Below are 21,302 nucleotides of genomic sequence, written 5' to 3'. Positions count from 1 at the left end.
CCTCTTGCAGAACAGTCACAGATTCTCCTTCACATCCCACTCAGTGTGTGCTTAAACCAGAGAAAATACTTTTTGAAAGCTATCCAAAATTAGGCAATGTTTTCAAAAGAATCTCAAAAATGTAAGCCAGGCACAAGTCTGAAAGTGGAGGGAAATAAATATAGAAACCTAAAGATATTAGTTTGCAACTTGTCTGCAAACTTAGAGATGTAGTTATAATAATACAGAGATACAAGGAGTGGTTTAGTTTCTCTTCGTAGCAGTATATGTGCTGTGAACCTACTGCAAAGTCATTAATTCTCACGGAGATCTGAAACTGGAAGGAGGATCGGCAAGAGCTGGATTAAGGGAACTTTAAGAGGAAAAACCAGAGCAGACAGTTGAAATGGGAAGAAACTGGAGGGTGAGGACAGAGAACTGAGCATGGAGACGCTGGTGTGGGGAGAGATTAGGAGCCAGCTCTAGAGGGGTAGGCATGGTCTTCCAAGGAGACGGGATAGAAGTCAGTCCACGCTTTATGTGTGTTCCGCTGTGCACTATTAAGGAACAATATCATTTTTTGCGTCAAATCTCCAGCTTTTGTAAACCTCCCTTCCTAACAGGTAAGCTCCTGTAACAGCTGCCAACTTCCTTCTATAGGTGAGTCCATAGGTCTCATAAACACAACAGAGCTGCAGTATACCACACACTTCAGCTCTCTCTGAAGAACATGCATGTTTAAGGCAGGCTTTGTGGGAAAAGGCACAATTAGAACACCACATTTCCCAGAAAACTTGAAAGAGTAGAGCACAGGTGTGAGGACACTGGAAATACAAGCCCCTAAAGAGGCCATGGGTCAGGATTCCCACTTCACACCTTCACCATCAGGATCCTCACCAATCACCAACCTGTTTGTGTCTGAATTTCTGTTTTCATCTTGTGGATAACTGTTTGGCCGACCTGGCAGCAGCTACACTGAAGGGTAATTAATTATGTTTCATAAAATGGTTTGAACTCCTGGGATGTAAACCACTTGGGAAAGAACGTGTTAACATTATTAAGCCTTGGAGTAAAGTTCTAGCTCTGTGCCAGCAATGAATGACACCTTTAGTGCTTTGAGACATGATTCTGAACAGCTTCACACAGAAATCTCTTACCTTTTCCTAAAAGAAAGAAGAACCATTTCATTTTATCTAAAGCAGGCATTCATTAGACAACTGGTTTTTGGCATATATTGTTATTAAGCCCTGTTGCTGGTAATGAGCCAGAATTCACAAAGCAAAAGTAGAGACAACACTGAAATTAGTCACAGCCGGTGACAGGATGAAACTATTTTGTCTGCTCTGTAATCTCCAGGATAATTTTCAGTGACAAAGAAACAAGTAAAATATTATTACTCTATGCACAAAAAGATACTAGCATGAAAATAATTACTATATAGAAATAAAATTATCAAATTTTTATATATAATGAGAGGGACTGAAAATGTTAAACCCGAAACTATTTATGCATGGTTTTGCTTCAATTTAAATGCGGATTGGTATAGTTAAACTGGATATTAACTTAATGATCACATTTCATCCTCTCTGCCAGCCAGAAATGGAACATTAGCCACCCGTGATGAAAATCAAAAACAACTAAAAAAAGCCTATTAAGACAATAAGTGCAAAGAAAACTTTAAAAGAAGCCTGAAGTGATCCAAGCAGAAATGATAGAATGCATTATACCTGGTGTCAATAGTTTCAGACAAATCGGTAAGGGATGCTGTAAGGAAACTGTAATTATCAGCGGAAGTCCTGCTACTGTCACTTGATGTGAGCATGTTGTACACTGAGAAACCTATTGTGATCTCCAACCATTAGCTGGTTTAATTCTAATGTGGGGGTTTTGTTATCATAATCTCTAAAAGACAGAGGCGTGGAGAAGGTGAGGAGTAGCAGTTATTCTCATGGTATCTATGGACTGGACAGCAATCAGACCTCTTGGCTGTGAACACCTAAAGCAGCACGCGGACAACGCACAGTCAGGAAGAGCTGAGTGATGAGCTGCTGCCGGATACACAGCAAGTGTGCAGCAGAGCCAGCACGAGGTCTGCTGCATCGTGGGCTCTCTTCAGGACCTTGCTTATCCTTTTTCTTGCTTGTCAATCTGTTGCTATTGGAAAGAACCAGTCACTTGAAGATTCATCGCATTTAGCAACAGGAGAGCTCCAGGTGAGGGTAATGGCCCAGCTACTCTGCCATTTTTTTCATCTTTGACACATATGAACCATCTTAAATGAGAGTCTGTTCAACCCAGGCCTCTGAGAGCTCTTTAAAGGACTGCAGTACAAACCAGCTGCATGGCGTCTCTGGTGCAGACACCACTCAGCAACAAACCTGCCTGCTCCACCCACTCACTTACGGTGCTTCAGCTGAAAATTAGTTTTAGTCATTGTTGTCCCGGATTGGATTTAAACTAAGCAACTTGAGGCCTATTCCCACTCTCTTAAATTGTCCAATAATAAGATAATCTGTGTTGAAATACTGTCAAGGGCTAAGTTTTGTTCCAAATCCGGGTCAGCACTTTTGGGGATTTCTCAAGAATTGCGTGAAATTCTCAAATGATCCTTATTCACTGAAGTATATTGAATGCTAACAGAGCAGAGTGCAGCAAGTGCACTCATTGCTGTTTCAGGTACCAAAGTCAAGACTTTCAAAGCCACTATTAGTTGATGAGCCGAAGCAGAAGTGAGCAGGAGGCACAGGTTAGAAACGGATGAACCAGATGGTGCAACTTGAGAACAGCACATTTGGTAGAAAATGAAAATAGCTGCATAATGCAGAAAAACAAATTGTTATAGTACAAAATATTCCAGATAAAAAATGTTCATGTGAAAAGATGATTCCTGTAGTTTGTCACTAGCTCGGCACCTGGACGTGTGAATGACTGGTCTTGTAGCCAGGCCTTTTACTGCACCTTTTACTGTTGCTTCAAATGTCTTCAGAGGCTCCGAGGTGCTTTTTTCTCTTTGATTTAACCCATCTGGAGCAGGATGCAGCAGCCAATAGCTAACCTGTGCAGAAATAAACCTACATCTAATTGCTTATTCCTAATCTAGCCTGCTGCAGCATTCTACTATGGTGAATCTTAACAACGATTACATTTGGCATGTGTGTGAAATGGTATTTATTCGATGTTTTATGCTGGAATTACCATATAAATATAGCTAACAGTTAAACACAATGCAAACAGCTGCAGTATGTTTTGTTCCTGCCTTTCCTAACAGGCAGGCAACAGTGTGCAATATAAAATGGGCAGAGCAGGGGAAAGGGTGGCATAGGGTGGTACCAGTGTGGAGGTGACCCGCCTGCCCTGGCACTGGGCACATCCCACCACTCCTGCTGCTCTGAGTGCCTGGGCTCAGGCCTGAGTTGGACACGGTGCAGGTCTCTGGCCTCGAGAAGCCTCAGCAGAGGCTCCCCCTCCCTCCTCTCTCCTTTCACGCAGAAGCAGATTTCAAGGTGAGACTCTGGCCTTGGTCCTTGATCCCCCCCACCCCTGGGGACTGGGGGACTTTCCACTTGACCTTGGACCTGCCTTGTACTAGGGATATGCCTGAAGATCTGGACTGCGGCTGACTCTGCTTGTTGTCACCAGACCTGCTCTGCTTTCCTTGCTCAGGTACCGCTGAGGACTCTGTCGCTGCCCCTTGCCTACCCCTTCAGAGCTGCCAGCTCTTCTCGTACCCTGCACTGCTCCTCCACCTAGTTATTAATGGCAACACCCCTCATGACTGCAGTGAACCTTGGACAAAGCTCCCTTGACTGGGCTTTTACTTTCTTACTTTCGATGATTTCTGGACAAATTTCAAAGGAATACGCATATATAGACTGTGGGAACTGGTGCCGGATCACTGCATATCTGTTTCAAACAGCAGTACATGGGCATATTGCTTTATTTTAGAAAATGTTGTATCCTCCTCTTCTCCCCCAAGGCAATCTCTTCCCTCTGCTTGCCAATGGGCCCTCCTGTTCCATCTCCTGCACTGGGAACAGACTGGTGATGACAGCCGGTTTAGTTGAATCATGCTGCTGGTTTTATCAAGTCTCAGTAACCAGCTAATAAGCTACACTGAGGCTAGAGGAGCACACATACCTGATGAGTTTTAATACTGGGAAAAAAGTAACCTCTAAAGACAATAGCAGTGTGCAGAGGCCATTACTGGAGGAGCAAAAAACTCATGTTCTACTCTCCTTCGGTATGCTGAAGTTCTCAGAATCATGTTGCTTCCACTGCCATCAATAGCACTGAATACTGGAGATGGCACAGCTGAATTTTCCTTCTAGCAGGAAGCTGAAATTTTCTTCTTCTCTTACTGTACCTATTACAGCTTTTAAATCCCTATTAATACTTCTCCATAAATTAAGCAACACAGTTATTTATTTTGGAATCACTGGTGTGTAGAGCCATGAAATTCACTCTGAGCTCACGCAAACTGAGCTCGTATCCTTCACAGGTGGGTAGATGTGCTTTGGCCCTGCAACTAACAGTGGCCAGAAACTTCCTGCCAAAACTGAGTGTGCCAGGAAATGCCATAGAAATGGCATTCGGAGTATTTGGAAGATAAAATCTTGGATTCAGTTTGTTTACTATGAAGTCAGAAGGAATGCCTCTGTGAAAGAGCCTGGTTTCTTATCAGTGCATCAGGATTCAAAGCTGCCTTGCAGTTCTGGAGATATTAAATTCTCCATAAAACCTTGGAAGCAGAAGTTTCAATGGCAGTGCAGCTCCCTGGTGCACAGGGCGCAAACTTGGAGCCCTTAAATACTGGCTTAAAGTAGGCGTCAAAGCTTCCAATATTTTAGGCAGACACCAGGGCACCTAGAAATCCCAAAGTGGGTTTTTCACATGCTCCATGTCTCAGGGTTAAGCTCTGGGTTGGTCCACTCCCCTTACAGCTTGGCTTTGCTACCGGCTGCGGTGAAATCTGGCAGCTCTAGGGAACCTCTTTGGCAAGAAGGAGCCAGAGATCGATATTGAAAGCTGATTAAATGCCAGGATCTTGGGGAGTATCACAGTCACCAAATAGCCTTGCTTCTGAACAGTCATTTGGGGAAGGAGAAAATTATGATGGCGGGGACGGGGGGGTGTGCTTTCTGACCCATGGGGAATTATGATGCATCTATGCTTCCAGTAAAACCGAAATACAAAGTACTGGCCAAAGTACTCTGTTCTGTGCTGTGTAAAGATCATTTATGTTCTGAGATAAACTGCTAGACTAGAGCAAGCCCTTCACATCTGCCTTTTACTCAGCAGCTCCTCAGTCAAGAGATCAGAAATTCATGTCTGTAGAGAGACACTGTGGTACAACCTGTAGAGAAAAATTACTTTTCTCCCACACAATCAAAATAAATTATCATGCACTTAAACTTGCCATTTGTGGGAGGAGAGGAAATCTTGCTTTCATAGTAAGGGATAGAATCACTGCGAAAAGCACTGTTGTAGCATCAGCTGCAGGGAAAATATTTTTATCTTGCAACTGGAGAGAAAAAAACTACTTTCTCCTGTCCTTTATGATGACAGCTGCTTTTGCACACCTTGCTTATGGAAATACATTCATCTTTTTAGTAATCCAAACGAAAATCTGACTGCAGGACATACTAACAGCATTAGTAGAGGCTAGGAAAGGCACAAGCAACCTAAAAAGACTTCTTTCTCATACAGCAAATACACCAACTTTGGAAGGTTTTGTTTCAAATTTTGCTGAACTGATTTGTTGAATTAATCAGCCTTTGGAAGAAGTCATATATGGATACTATGGTTATTTCTTTTGCTCAAGCCTTGTTTAGTATTCAACACTGAATAGCAAGGATAATGTTTCTGTAATATATGAAATTACTTCTTTCTAATAATAATAAGCTACCATGGCTTATAATGACTATGTGCAGTTTTATGCACAGCTTGTATCTGTTGTAACTTACATGTACTTTCTGCCATCCTTAAATAGTCAGATCAGCATTCACTAAGCACAATGTAAATAACTTCAACATGATCAAACAAAACTGGAGTTAGTTGTCTTTTATGCAGAGATCTTTGCAGTAAGCCCTACAACATACAGACTCTGGAGGAGAAAAAGCAGCTGGCTTGAGGGACGGAAAGCGTGGATTTATCTTGAGGAAATGATGAGTTCCGCAGGCCCCTTCTCCTCATCCAGAGCTCACTGAAGTCAACAGGAGTCTTTCACTTCAGCCTTTTTTTCCTTTCCTTTTTCTTTTTTTGTTTTTTGGCGTGTGTCATATATAACTGGCCCTTCCAGGCAATTTCTCAGGATAACAAGGCAGCTATTTTTGCCTTTGAAGGAAAAGCATACGTTTGGAAGATCACACTTGCCTTTCAGGAATCTGTAGAAATCTCTTTATACTCTCTCCAACTGCCTCACAGCCTGACGTGTGTTGTGGAGCAGGGCTGTGATATGCCAGTCTTTGCTTAATGCCGAGGGAAAAAAAGAATGCCAGAAAAAAGCAAAATACTAACACAGGACTGACATTCAAAATTTTCTTGAATTCAACAGCATTTGAATGAGTCTTTGAACCACCACATGGTAACAAAAATCCCCTGTTGCTAAAAACCACCAGAGATCATTCTGTTTGCCATATCATTTCTTTCCAAGGTATATTAAATCACCTGATATGACTGGAGATGGCTCTGTTCAGACAAGCAGCTGCGGTCTGAGTGCAAAAGCACAATTATAATATTGGGATGTAATTTGTCCAGCTCATGAATACTTTTTTTTTAATTATCACAGTTCTATTTACAGGCTAGACATATTACAACTTGAGTTTCCACTGCAAAAGCGTCTCGCTCACACTCTACCATATGACCCAATTTTAAAATTAGATAAGCAGGGAATATAAAAGCACTGTGTGCAATTACCCACTGCACTGCTAGAATTACTGCCCTGTCTGTTCCCTATCTAAGAGCCTCTTGTTATAAAAAGATCCTTTTAGTTGCTCATCCTGTACTTTCTTGTTCTTATATTCAAGCTTTGACCTTTGATTTTTCATTATTTACCTTCACAAAAAGCCTGCTGGTAGCAGTCTATTCTTTTCCATTCCAGGTTCCTGTGCACTGGGATTTCTCTTGAAACATAAATGCCAGATTCACCATGTTGAGTATTAACTCCTTCCTCTAACTCTCCAAGTCCTTCTGGTTTCTGTGGTACTGCACTCGCAGCATTGCACACGACGACTCCCCTCGCGCCTGATGGAAGAAAGTACCTGTACCTGCCCAGTGCCCCACTGAGATACTGTGCACCTTTTCTGCTGGAATTCTCCAGATGGGGTGATATTGCACTGACAACAGGCTGCTCTAAAAACTGAACCTGAAAGAGATCCTGCTGTGAGTTTTCTAATTCAACTATGTATTCCCAAGCAGAAATAGACATTCAGGCAGTAAAAATGATTGCTAATTAAAGATGGTCTTCAGTACTTTGCTAACTAGAAGGTTTACGATTAAATGATGGTTCCAACTTTCTAATTTAGGGACCATTTTTTGCCATTGTTTCCTATTTAAATATATATATCAGCACAAGTCCATAATGATAAGATCTATAAAGATCTTGACTCTCAAAAAAAACCCCCATCAATTAAATTGTCTTGTTTGTTATCCTGAGAAATTTATAAGCAGTAATTATTCTTGGCTTTGTCTTTTGTCAATTTATGACAGTTCCAATTTCCTAAGTGGGTAATTATGCAACCCTTTAATCTTACACTTCCCCCGGGAAAAAGATCTTTCTAGTCTTAAGAAACTGCTCTGTGCATAGAAGACTTCATTTTGATTGTAACGATATCCTGAAAAAGCAACTCATCTCTCAACAGCTGATCATCCTTTTTTGGTCATGAAGATCCTGTGAATCTGCACCAGGCTGAAGTTTTTGTAGAATGTGATACAAAGGACTTAATGGTGATATTTAGACTTAACGCATCTTAAAATCTATACTACCATCCTGTATTCGGATGATAAATTCCATTTGTTGTATCTTGCTCTTAAGCTTTTCAGATTTCAGCATTCTCTTGACTTTTGATGCTGTCAGAATTGTGGTACTCACTGACTTGTGAAGATGATGCTCTTGGTTAACTAAGAGGAAAGGATCGTGGTCAGCGGAAAGGATTGTTTATGTTAAATGATAATGGCTGATGTAAAATTAAGTAGAGGTAAAGAATAAGCTTAGACTGGGAACTAGTAACCATCCAAAGCAATAACATTCTGAAGCAGTCTTTCAAGTAGGATATTAGAGGAAAGGAACCAAAGGTGGTTTAAACTAAGATCAGAACATACAGATCTTTAAAGGGTCTGGCCTCACTTTCTGGGGAAAAAAATCAGCCAGGTCCTGTGAATAAGCTCAGGTATTGCATGATAGTCTGTGATTGCAGGAGACTGGACTCAGGAAGCAGAAAAGATTAATTTGACCAGTATCTGGGGCTTTACTTCTTCAGGTAGGGTTTAGCTTTCTGGTGTCCTCTGCAGCAGCCATTGCCACACAAAGCTTCCAGACTCCTGCTCCGTGTACAAAGTCATAAGGATCCATCCTGTCCAATTAAACCACCACTTCAAGGTAGGGCACTGTCTCTGCTTCCGTATTCTCCCATCTGGATCTGTGCGTGTTTGCTTATGCAAGGAACCAGCTTGGTACAATAGGACAATTTGCTACCTAATTATCTGCCACTAGAATAATTTCTTTTCTAGCTGTAAATCTATATATGATTTGGCGCTGGTTTATAGGACTATCATGATGATTTACGTGTAGGGTTTTTCTACTACTCAGAGTTCTACTAGCTTTCTGTATTTTTACATCATGTCTTTGATCTGTGACTCACAATAGGCTGGGACAGTTCCCTAAAGAGTCAATTTTAGAGGGAGAGGGAGAACTTTTCCTCAGCAATCCTCCCTTTGGCAGCAGTTTAAAAGCTCACACAAACCATATTTACAGATCAGGAAACAGATTTGCTGCACTCACAGCAATAAATGCCTAAGGAGGCAGAACTTAATATTGAACAAAATGCTTCTTCGAAAAGATAAGATAAATATAACTTCTATGAAAGTCTTCCCATAAACATGTGATTGAAATTTGCAGAAAGTGCTTCTGACATAAATAAATTCAGGGTATGCAGAAGTATGTCCACTAACACAAATTGCCCTAATGACACTCACAGATTGGGTCTTGAAAACCCTTCAGGGCTCTGACACTCCAATTACAGCGCTCAACCTCGCTCCTTTGAAGCTGATTCCAAGGCTGTCTAGGCAATTTGCATGCCCAAGCCAATTTCCATTATAGTCAATGATAACAAGGTTGCACACATCTCTTCATCTTCTTAGAGGACAAATGCATAAAAATGAGGAAAACAGAATCATGAAAACAGCAAAAGGAGTTTGGAATTAATGTATTTTTATAAAATCCTTTTTAAACTCAAGGCCCATTGAATTAAGAAACCCCAGAGACATAATTTGTGGATTCACATGCCATTCTCCACTCAGCTGAAACCGAATCCTCTGTTTTAATATAAATTGCATCTCTCAGTTGAGACAGTTTTCAAATACCCAAATTCTAAATTGGGCAGGTTTGACTCTTCTTGTTTCTTATGGTGGCTGTGACAAGGTCACTGCAGCTCACACCTTCAGACGCAGGCTGGTCTGCAAGCGATTGCTCAGTAGCCAGCTCAGTATCATCTCAGTACAGCTCCTATCTCACATCAGACGTAAAAATCTAGCATGACAGAGTGTCTTCACAGGCATCGCAGATATACTAATAGAGTGGAAAAAGGACTTGCTCACAGACAGATATGTTTCAGAGCAATTACAGCACACGAGAAGGGCATCGGCATGATTGGTGTGACCATTTCAGACTTCAGCTCCAGCATCCCCAGTGCCTGAAAGGAGCCACAAACTCTCCAAGACCAGAACAGTCCATGTGCAAAACAGCCTGTGGTGTCTCATCCAGCCATTTCTGTTGTGTAGAAGGAAGGATTAAGTGGGTTTCAGTGTGATTTGAACAAAAGCTGTCCATATAATTAGGTCTGCAGAGAATTATGACAGACTTAAGAGTACTGTAATTGAATTGTGCAAGAACGTCTTCCAGACTTCCTACTGTTATTTCCAATTTTAAATAAATTCTAGTTTGGGTACTGGTGCCACATTCCTTGTTGCCAGATGCTGTGACAACAGAATTTTTCACACATTTTGCTAGTGACTTTAGGTGAGGTGTGAAAGCAATTTCCCCCAGACCACGTTACATGTCACTCTGAAACTAAGCAACCTACTTTCTCTTGCTGGAACTGAAATAGTGGAGTGGCATTTTTCCACCTCTTTCTAGATGTACCACCGTGTATCTCATATTAGTGATTCTCCTACTGACTTAAGCTGATGAAAGAGTGCCCTAATATCCCAGTAGGTTTAAAACCAGAAGCTTCTCCTAATATTCTGTTCTTCTGGTTTCTCTCTGTTCTCTTTCCCCCTGCACATAGATAAGTAAATAAACATATCTCTGCAGATGACACAAATTAGCTGATCTTGCACTATATTGTTTTAGCACTCAAGTGCGTGCTGCTCGCAGAAAACGCAGCGATTTAGCTCATTTGTTTGTGAATAAGAAGTCATTACTGTTGCTGTCTAGCCTGCCTGAGCCTGCCGCAGGTTTGTGAGGGCTGGCAGGTGGCTCTGGAGCAGAGCTTGGGTTTTGCTGAGCTGGAGAACAGGGCCGGCAGCCTAGGGGCTCCCCAGCTGTGCCCTCTGCTTTCTCCGGGCTCAGGGACAAAGGGACAAAGGAAGGGCTGTGCCAGGGGAACCTGCCTGTTTCAGGGAAGATAGAGGCCTCTAATTTGCTGTGCTTTATCCATAAGCAGCTTAGACCCAAGATTTGAGCAGCTTTGGGATGGAAAGGGAGCTGCTCACTTTCTTGAACAAACAGCTGTCTCTTACCACAGTCTTGGCTATATCACATACCACAGCCTTAGAGAAGATGGGCTTATATATATACCCAGCCTGGGAATATGTTCCATTTAAAATGCTACTCAGATAAATTCTCAGTACTGAGGTAACAAGTGACCTCATCCCCTCACTCCAGGAAATGAAAGATTATTCTCCTTGTTTTGCAAAAATCAATGTGTGTGATACAAATACTTGGTTGGAGGTGTCTTATATGAGATACCAGCTTTCTTATGAGGGAGGTTTTAAAAAAATTAATAGATTTTCTTTTTTTCGTCTGAGCCCAGAATGTGATCTCAGTAAATCTCCACATTACAAAGCTTCAGGTCTAGATCTTTGAAAACACACACACACGCACACACGCACACACATTGCTGGGAAGTAGCCACCACAGAACCAACAGACCAGACTCTTGTGTTCCTTAAGTGGAAATTCCCTATATGAATTAAACATCAGCTCAAAAAGAGCTAGAAACAGGTATGTCATTCCATAAAATACTGGGATGCCACCAGCAAGAAATCTGTTAAAAAATGAATTAAGCTAAATTGCTTCATTTTTTCTTCCTCTTTCCCCTCAGGTAATCTTCCCTATTCAATTCTTTGGCTTTACAATGAGATTTTCCTATTTCATTAGGTGTTTATATCTTCCCAGTTGCTATATGAAAACTTCTTGCAACCAGCAAAGAAAATAATATTGACTCTATTCAGGAAGTGTTATCAGATAGACTGAACAGACAAAACACCCTATAACCTGTAAGACCATTGTTCAGATATGTTGCTATTAACAGGGTAGTAATAAATCTTACAGAAGTATGATTTAAGTAAATTCTACAGGAATAAGTAATGAAGTTACCTGTTGTTTGCAATTTTAAGTTCTGTTTACAAATTCTCATTTTTAATGGGAATTTATTTGTACAAAAAGAGGATACATTTAATTATTTCCTTAGAAGTCACTATGCAAAGTTAATCACCTCCTGGATTAAGTGAACTTTCGGTGATGAGTCTCATTTTACTGACCTTCCTTCTGAATTTATTATCTCTGACCCCATTTGTGTTGGTGCAGACTGGGGTATAAACTAATACTCAAGTATTGTCGTAAACAGGTCATGCTATTCTATTTGCATCTGTTTGCACCATTTTCAGCTCATTTGCGATATCGATTCATTTAGAAAGACCCACATCTCACACTGCCCATCTCCTGGGCTACCTGGTTGTTTCTCTGCCCCACCAGCAAACCCGTCTGCTAATACCCTGGGGTTTTGCCCACAGAACTGGCATTGCTATCCAGTCTTCCTGGAGAGCGTTCAGCAAACTTGCCTTGCTGTTTATAGAAAAGTATTAAAAGTATTAAAACTGTTGCCAGCATACTGAGAGACTAATGAGATCATCTGTTCTAATAGATAAGGAATGGTTTCTAGCTGGGCTATTTCGCCTTTCTACAGCTCCAGAATAAGGAAGTCTGGGGAAATTATTAAAAGGATATTCTATGAGAACAGCTTCTGTTTTCTGCTCCTTGTATGTTTTCCTCCTGTGAAGGGCAGTGGATGGCCTCCTTATAAACATGCAAATTATTGGATTTCTAAGTAACATCTCTTCTCCCTTGTGCAGAGTGAATGAAAACACGCTACAAGGACAATGTTTGATTTGGTGTAAATACCTATAAATGCGGAGGACTCACAGAAGGAGATAGTTTTTTTCTTGCTTGCAATAGCGGTGTAACACCTTCCCAGCATGAAAATAGTTACGTGACTCTGCTGTGACTCACCACGTAATTTTAAAACAATGAAATTAAGTGCTATGATTTTCTTCTCTGTAATAAATTATTACCAGGGTATTCTATATCAAAACTATTTTACATAACAGGTAAAGTTTCATAACAATTACTGAGGAAAAAACTCACATCAACAATTATGAAATCACTGCAACAAAATAAAACAAGGAAAATGCTTGAAAAAATGCTTTGGCTGAGATTCCTGTTGGAAGAGCTCTCATACATGTTCTTTATTTTTGATCGGGAATTATCCTGCAATTTAAGCATCCTTGCATTATACCTTTGCTGTACAGACACAACTTGGATTACACAAGCTTTAGATGCATTAGCTGTGGTCCGTCCAGTCCTCAAATCACTGCAGTTCTGCATATGCAAACCCTAGAGCAGGAGTGCAGTGGTTTGAGTCATAGCTGTGGGTTTTTTTCTCTTTGAATGAACATACTTAAGAGATGAGGCAAAGAAAGCTGCAGTAAAGAGAGGAGGAATCAAGGAGAGTGGATGAATTAAGCTCAGTCACTCACTGTAGCACACCAGGTCTGTAAACCAAATACAAGAACTGAACGTAGTGGAAAAATGTTACTGGAGCCAGTACAAGAGCTCTGATACCTGTCTTTATCAGAACCCCATAGCAGTAGATGGAAATAATTCCACTAAATGTAGCCAAGCCTTGAAATAGGCCTCAATATTCCTCTCTTCCCCCAGTTATCATCCTATAATAGTACCACTATTAGTTACATCTCTTTTGAATACTTAGTTCACTTTAGGAATACAGAACTAAACAGGACCAGGTACCTCAGTGCTTCTCACACCACACGCACCAGCCCCTTTGTCCCGTCTCATGACCTCCACTGCCCCCGAGACAGAGAAAAGAAAATCCCAAAATCAAACTGCATTACTTACCTATTTCTAGAGCTCTGGTTTGTGAGAACAGGGGTTATCTTTTCTAGTATCTCTCTGACTATCTTAAAGCTAGTGCAAAAGAGCAGCAGTTGCTAGTACCTAAAGTACCAGCTCTTGGTTTCTGGTCTTTAATGCCTCCACACCAGGGGGTGTAGGACTGACTGCTTCAAATAATATTTTATTTTTCAAAATAAATCTGTGTGAGATGAAAACTTGCTTCGCATTCAAATAAATCACGATGCTGACAATATAATTACCATTGGTTTTTTTGCATATTCTTTTCACCTTTTCCCATCATGTTATGAATTGAAAACACAACCTTATGCACTTTAAACAGGAGTTTGTCCTTGAGAGGATCAGGAGAATATGCAGCTATACGCAGCCTGGTAGGAAAGTTTGCATGGTATATATGATCTCACAGCTATTCCTATGGGAAAATTGACCCCAAGTGAAACACAAAAAATGAGGGAAAATTGTTTTTGAATGTCTGACCCCCAAATCCTCACAATCAGTTTTATTCAGTGGCACTAGTCAACAAAAAAAAAAGTCTTGCGAAACCTCTTTAGGATATACAGCTTTATGGTTTCTCCTATGAGCATCAATTGATGAAAAGCAGCATATGTTACAAGTGAAGTAATAGTAAATCAGCCACTCGCATTTCTAAATTTCGCACCTTTACAATACTGTCCTTTGAAACCATCACACATCAGAAACCTCGTTTCTTTCTGCCTTTCTCTCTCCACTCTGTGATGTGATTTTCTGATAACAGTTTTCTAACAGTGCTCTAAACATCTTCCCATCAGCTGGTAGATACTTTTAGGCAGCCTTAAAACGACTGGATAAAAATTATAGACATATAAGTCCAATCCAGTAAAGGCCAAAGTGATACCGGTATGGAGAATTGCTTCAGACAGTAAAGAAACTGGTTCACATAATAGATTCCCACTCCAGCAAGTAATTAAAGATTGAGAAGATGCTCCTCAGAAGCCAAGAAAAAGGGAATTTCACATTTCATAGGAGGAAAGACCATCCGGTGGATGGATGTTGCCATTCCTCAGGCCGTGGGCTCACAATGCATTCCCCGCCGGGCACTGGGGAATCATACTGGGATCTTGTTCTCCCATGTATGGGGCACCCGGTGCTTCCAGGGAGCCCCCAGCAAAAGCTGTGCCCTTCCCTAAAGATTAAACTGTCAGGGTCAGTGGAGCCAAAATCCGCTTGTTCTTTCTCAGTGGACACTCAGGTGGAACAGCACAGGGCTCCATCTTTCAACTCACACAAAATAATGACAGTTGGCAAAGAAATTTGTTTTGCACTTGCCTTATATGTGTGGATATGGAGTCACTCTCTAGAAACCTCTGTTTTCACCAGGTTAATTGCTTTTGCATGCTTATTTGATTCAGTTTTCCTTAAATAAGCTAATAATTTCTTCCTCACAACTGGCATTGTGCTGACGTGAGGCTGAGCTGACTGCGTCCCCAGAGGTCTCAGAAGTGGGGAAGCGCAGGCAGTTTGGCAGAGTCTTTATCTATATCATCGAGACAAACAGCTACCTGGCTGTCACCTTCTCTTTGTATGAGAGAAGGAAGAAATTTAGTAATCGCAGGACGTTTCACACCTTACTGAGGCACAGACAAATGGATCTTCATTTTACTGCCTTTCGAAACTCCATGGCTGTGCCCTTCATTATCACATCCCACAGACTGTCTGTGCTACAGACAAGCATCAGCCCAAAGGAAAATGCCTCTGTCTCAGGGTCTGCCAAACCGCAGCAAGTTCAGTGCCCTCGCAGGCACAGCGCCCAGAGGAACCCGTATGGGAACCCACGGTGGAAGATGAGTGCCGAGAAACTACAGACTGGACAAAGAGAGCAGGGACACAAAAGCATAACGGAATTTCTATGCCTTCTTCTCCTGTGAAACAGGACAGTTTGAGGAACAGCCACTCGCCGTAGGGGCTCCACATATTAGCTAATGATTCACTGCTCAGAGACAAGAAGATTAAAATGGCATCACCCCTGCCAGTGCAAACGGCTCCCCAGCAAGCGCACGCTCAGCACTGCTCGCCAGGGCTCTGCAGGACATCAAGGACATGCCCTGTGAGAAGTGAGGGCAGAGCCCAAACAGGCAGGGGCACCACAGATCCCCAGGGCAATCCTCGTGGAACTGACACACCCCGAGACTCCCCACCCGAGTTTTCTGTAGAGAATCAAGGTGAACACGGCTCCAGGAGACAAACACACAGAGCCCAGCTTCGCTTTGATTGAAATCGGTGAGGAAACTTCCACTGATGGCAATAAAATCACAACTGCGTTTTGTGTTTTTAACTAAGAAAGTGTCAGTCGGGCTTCTCTGTCACTTCCCAGGGAGGTCAGGTCACTGTCTTGCTCGTTTGGCTTCAATGCCATTATTCTAAAACGGACTTTGGCCTCATGTACTGAAAGAACATTAGTGGTAGAACTGATCGTTGATTCCTTTTCTGATTTTGGAGTTCTTCTCTCCAAGAGAACAAAACCATTAAGCCACTTCATACCGAGAATCTTTTGTTCCGATTTTATCAGAATGTAAAAAAACAAATGTGTCTGTACAAAATCCCTTAAATCTCTAATCAATAAGGGTTTGAGGAGGGGAATGGCTCAGGGCAATAAAAAGATCCTTAAACACTGCTGATGTTCTTACAATAAAAAATTACCTCTTGCATTTGGAATTGTTTGCAATCATTAGGCTTGTGCAATAAGCCACTCGTCTCACTGAAAGTCATTTATCCTCATTAAATGACAAATTCTCTTAAAATTATTTTCTCAAATATTTTGCCCTTTATGAGCTGACAAAACGTTAATAATTAATGATTCATTGCTGATCCTGAAGGGCAACTAACATAATTATCCAAGGGTGCTCCTGCTGATTCCTCACAGTTTGCCCTCCAAGCATACATTTTTCATCTTTGAATTTTGAATGCATTTTTACTATACCTTCTATGTCAGACAGCAGAATATGTTTCATGGAAATAAATCAGTGTTATTTACTTATTGAGACTCCGGAACTATTTTACTACCTAAGACTTCTATGAAAATGGAACAAATTCTGCTACAGAGGAAAAGCACTTTGGGATTCAGGATTACAGAGTGCTGAGTTCCAACCTTTTTTGTGCTCAGTAAACTACAAGAAAACTATAAACTCCATGGATGACACACAGTACTTTGCAGCGCATGCCCAGTCCTGAATGTAAGTTTTTAATTCTGTTTTATAATGCACCCTTGAGAAAAAAACACACGGACATTCTCACAAGTGGTTACTCTGATGAAAAAATGCTATGCAATGAAGGGATCGATTATCAAACATAGTAAAAAAAATTACGCAGACTGAGTCGATGATACCACAGGCTACCAGCAGTGGGGATGATATGTGCAGTTCAAAGTATCCTACTTTCCAGGTCTAATGCATTTTTTCTGTAAAAGATCTTTAAAGGAAATCAGAAAATTCATGAGCAACAGTCTCAAATGTGACACTTCAGCCTCATCTGTAATTTCTGCAACAATTATTGGTTGGCATTGGCTTAAACATAAGCACTGCGTTACGCATTAAGTGATTGTTTCCTGTGTGGTAGGCACAGTTGGGCACAGAGATTCTGGAACCCATTAACCCTCTGCCTAACTACCTTAATATGATGAAATAAGCTTTCCCATGTGTCAGCCCAGGATCCCTGGGAACCTGGGAATGGTACCATCCTCCTGCTGTTGGAACAAACCAGAGCAATCTCAGAACTTGACCAAATGACTCCTCTGGTGCTGTTCTGGCGTGCACCATCTCCCAGCACTTCGCCTGGACATAACCTGTGATACAACATTCACGGCAGGAAGGGCGAGCAGGTAAAGCTGCTCACGAAGGCTTCGTGCTGCTACCGAGACTCGTGTTGGGGATCTCCAGCATCCTCTTCAGTGCTGGCCTGTAATAGAGCGTCTTTCCCCAAACCTCAACTTCATACACTGAATCACACCAAAAAATATCCAGTTTTCTGGCATTTCTGCTTCCTTATACTGACTGAAGCTGACGCATTCACCATACATTTTGAATTTAGTTCCAGACCTCACACAAACTGAAAGAGGAAGGAAAAGAACAGCAGAAATGTATCATCTGAGAAGTGCAACATTCAGAAGGACGATGGAAAACTGCTTTGTCTCTCTGTGGCTATTTCCCCGGTGTGGTACGCAGGGATTTAATCAGGGCATTAGGAGTCCCTGCCGGCAGCAAGACAGATGAATCTAAACGAAGCTGTGTGGTCGGTAATGAGGACTGACCAAAATGCTTGAGTGCTCTGCTTCAGAGCAAGCTCCCCAAGACTGTATTGTAAAGATCATTCACTGAGAAGGCTGTAACCACATAAGCCTGACTGTGTTTAACATGCATGCACTAGAAAATGCAGGAGTTGTTCTGTACATGGTAAACCATCATTTTTTATGTTCTCTACTCCTTGGAAAGTCTCTCCTGTGTGTGAAGATAAAGGCTTCAGTGTCTTGTTAAAGAGACACCTTTAAACAATCTGCTTCATGTTTTGCACGCAAATCCACTGGAGATCATTACACCCTCAGGTTGTTGGGCATCAGATCCTCAGCTGCTGTGAACCAGACTAACTCCATTGATCACCTGGCTGAGGGAGGCCGTCGTAGAACAGAAATGTGTATGATGCTACAGTTCATTGCTACGAAGTAACTCACCTTTGGTTATAGCCAATACCCAGCAATGCTTTCTGTACCACGGAGAGAGAATTTAGCACTAGCTGCCTTTCCATTTAACCAATTAAATAGAAACTACCCAGCCTCCATGACATTCTTTCTGTAATGGACATCATCAGGATGGACATTCTGTTGTGACAACACCCACGTCAAAAGGCCCTGACCAGAAACAGCACTCGGTCATGCAGAGTGTTGTACAGATACACGAGTTCCACCCCCTGATTTAAGACACAACGAATCACCAGAGTAAAAAGGGCAGATGCATACTGCAGCATGAGGCTTCTGCTTTTGTTAATACTATTACTTAGCATTTCATATTTAAATCAATATGCAAATACCAAAGGCGAGCTGTTGACATTAGTAAAAAAAGGGGATGATGCTTTTTCAGCTTGTTCCCAGACCTTCTGGAGACTACTGTCATTATGCCAAGCAATTTAGGACCTATGCTGTAAAGGAACTTTAAAGCAAATAGTAAAATCTATTTATTTTTAATCAAAGCAAAAGTGTGACCAGAAGTCAATGTTAGTATTAAAATAGGAAAGACATGCAGGGATCATCTAAAACCACTACCATAAATAGGATTTTCTACATTATTTTAACAAAGTTGGAGTCTATAAACAAACAGATCAATTACTAAAATAGCGAAGTCTTAACATAATAACTTTCTGCTTTTCAAAGAACAGACAGTGGCATCAAGATAACTTCCTATTCTAGATCTAAATTGTTATACACAGAGAAATGTTCTCATTAAGCAGAATCTAGTGTGTAAAAGGGCTGCTCGGCAGCAGTGCCAGGGTGCAGACACCTGGGCACTTGGCTCTAGTCCTGCCAACAGCCCATTCTTGTCCCTGGTCAAGCTGTGATTTGGGTGGACGCTCAATGCCGAGTACAGATTTTTGAGCAGATCGGGTCTCCCACTCAGCCCCCTGCCAAACACATGATCTTTTGCCCAAAGCGTGCAAGACGCAATCCTTCTGTCACCTCAAGCTACTAGTTATTATTTTAAGTGCTACACTGCACTCAGTTCCTGAGTCTGGAACAAACCTTGGTATTTATCAGAATAAGAAAAGGATACATCTGTATCACACCAGAGAACCTGCAAAACTGTTGCATATGTCTGAGTAAACCAACTCAGTCAACAGTGATCACAGTCTTCAATTCCATTTTGGAAAGCGTGGAGTTACTCAGTCCTGAACCCCTGCCAGGCACTGCAACAAAACCAACGCTGCGACTGAAGCACCGAGTGGGAGTTACACCCCTGCCACCAGCACAGGGCAGACAATAACAGATGCATGAAAAACTGAAGCCAGGGGCGAGGTGTGACTCCAGAACACAGCAGCATCAGGGAAGTCTAAAGATAGCAAAAGCACTGGCTAAAATCTGTTGCCAGGATGCTGCAAAGCCACGGGATGTCACAGGCATCCAGGTGAGACTTCAGGATGCACATCAAAAGACGGATGATGAATTAAGAAGATCAGCAACCCCAGTCTCAGCCAAGACGAAGGTGTCACAACAGATACACACAAAGCTTTTTTCCTGTGGCCTAATCAAACACTTGATAAAACTTAGAAAATATTTTTCTTTATACTAGTGCAGAGCTTTTTGCAACAGTATTTTCAATATTTCTTGCCTTAGTGGTTACCTGGAAAATTAGAAGGGGTTCACAGGCTTATTAGGTTGTAAAGAAGATAGTTCTGCCAATAAAAGAATAGTAACTGGAAATCTTAGAGAACACAGGGTATAGCCTGGATAACCTGAACTGGCAACTACTTATCTTTTTAACTACTCTTTCCATTGGCACTTTGGAAATGGTTGCTTTCTTGAAAATTATGATTTCAAGAAAGCTCTTTCACTATGGAGCGTGTGTTGAGCTCATCAATACAGTGCAGCCACTGAAGAAGTGAACAAAGTGCCATATTCCCGCACCCTTTGCCTGAGATCCAAGCAGGAATAACAGGGGCTGTCATCTGTGCCATTCTAATGTGAAACACATTCCAAGCTACCGATATTTATGAAAAGCTATACATTCAATCCGACCTAACGAACACCGAGGGAGAGTTAAGGTCCCAGCCGCCCTCCCACCGCTTCGCTCCGCGGAGCCAGCGAGCGAACCCCCTCGCAAGGAGCCGCCGAGGCAGCCGGAGCTGCAGCGGCGGCTCCAGCCCTGCGCGGCCGGTCCCTGCCGGCGAGAACCCGCCTGTCTCCGGCACAGCCTCCTCGGGAGGCAGCAGCCTCAGAGGGCAAAATGGTCACACAAACCTTCCTCCCCGAGCAGCACACGGCAGCTTCTTCCTGCGAACGGGAGCGCCCGGCAAGCGCTGGCCGGGAGGACCGGACCGCACCGACCCGCCGCAGCCGGTACCCCCGGGGCGGCCTGGGCAGCCGGACCCGCACCCGCGCCCACACTCACTTCTCCCCAGTGCCTCCGCCTTCCACTCCGTCTCCTCCACTGCCCCGTAGCGCCTCATGGGTCTCTCGGCCTCCGCGCTGGCCGAGATGGACCGTCTCAGCTCCATGGGCGGGCCGGCCGGCGCGGCGCTCCGCACCTCACACCATCATAGCGCGGCCGCGCAGCCGGCGCGGGGCTCAGCGCTCCTGGCGCGGAGCGGGGCCGCGGGCGGCGGGGGGCGGAAGGGGCGCAGCGCACATGCTCAGTGCGGGGCTGGGGCGGGGGGAGGCAGGGACACAATGCGAGCGGTCACCCCGCGGGGCCGGCACCGGCACCGGCACCCGCTGCCGCCCCGCCCGCCCTCCCCTCCCGCTGTGCGGGGACTGACCCCTGCAGGGGTGCGGCCGAGCGGCGCGGGGCTCATCGCTGGGTGCGTTTGTCTCTGCCCGTCCCCGCACCCGCGGCGTGAGCTCCCCTTGCGCGGCCGGAGCCACTGGGGCGAGCCGGAGTTGGTGAAACCGCTCAGTGCCAGGGCACGGCAGTGCCTGTGCCTGTGGCTGCTGCAGCGCC

The 21,302-nt window shown here is 43.0% G+C and overlaps 1 protein-coding gene across 1 annotated transcript in view; it reads right to left on the bottom strand.

Moving 5' to 3' along the window:
• The window catches only part of BMERB1 (bMERB domain containing 1), a gene marked incomplete at its 5' end in the record, with an annotated part of 45,656 nt that extends 24,797 nt beyond the window's left edge, over nucleotides 1-20,859 (bottom strand). Inside the window, one exon of the mRNA XM_080353637.1 lies at nucleotides 20,754-20,859. Coding sequence (XP_080209763.1) covers nucleotides 20,754-20,859 — 106 coding nt within the window. The remainder of the gene's footprint in view (nucleotides 1-20,753) is intronic.
• Between the last annotated feature and the right edge of the window lie 443 nt (nucleotides 20,860-21,302).

This window comes from Nesoenas mayeri, assembly GCF_963082525.1.
Source record: "Nesoenas mayeri genome assembly, chromosome: 15".
Classification (NCBI taxonomy): Eukaryota; Metazoa; Chordata; class Aves; order Columbiformes; family Columbidae; genus Nesoenas; species Nesoenas mayeri.
Note: the sequence above shows the minus strand (reverse complement) of the source record. Positions and strands in the feature narration are given on the sequence as shown.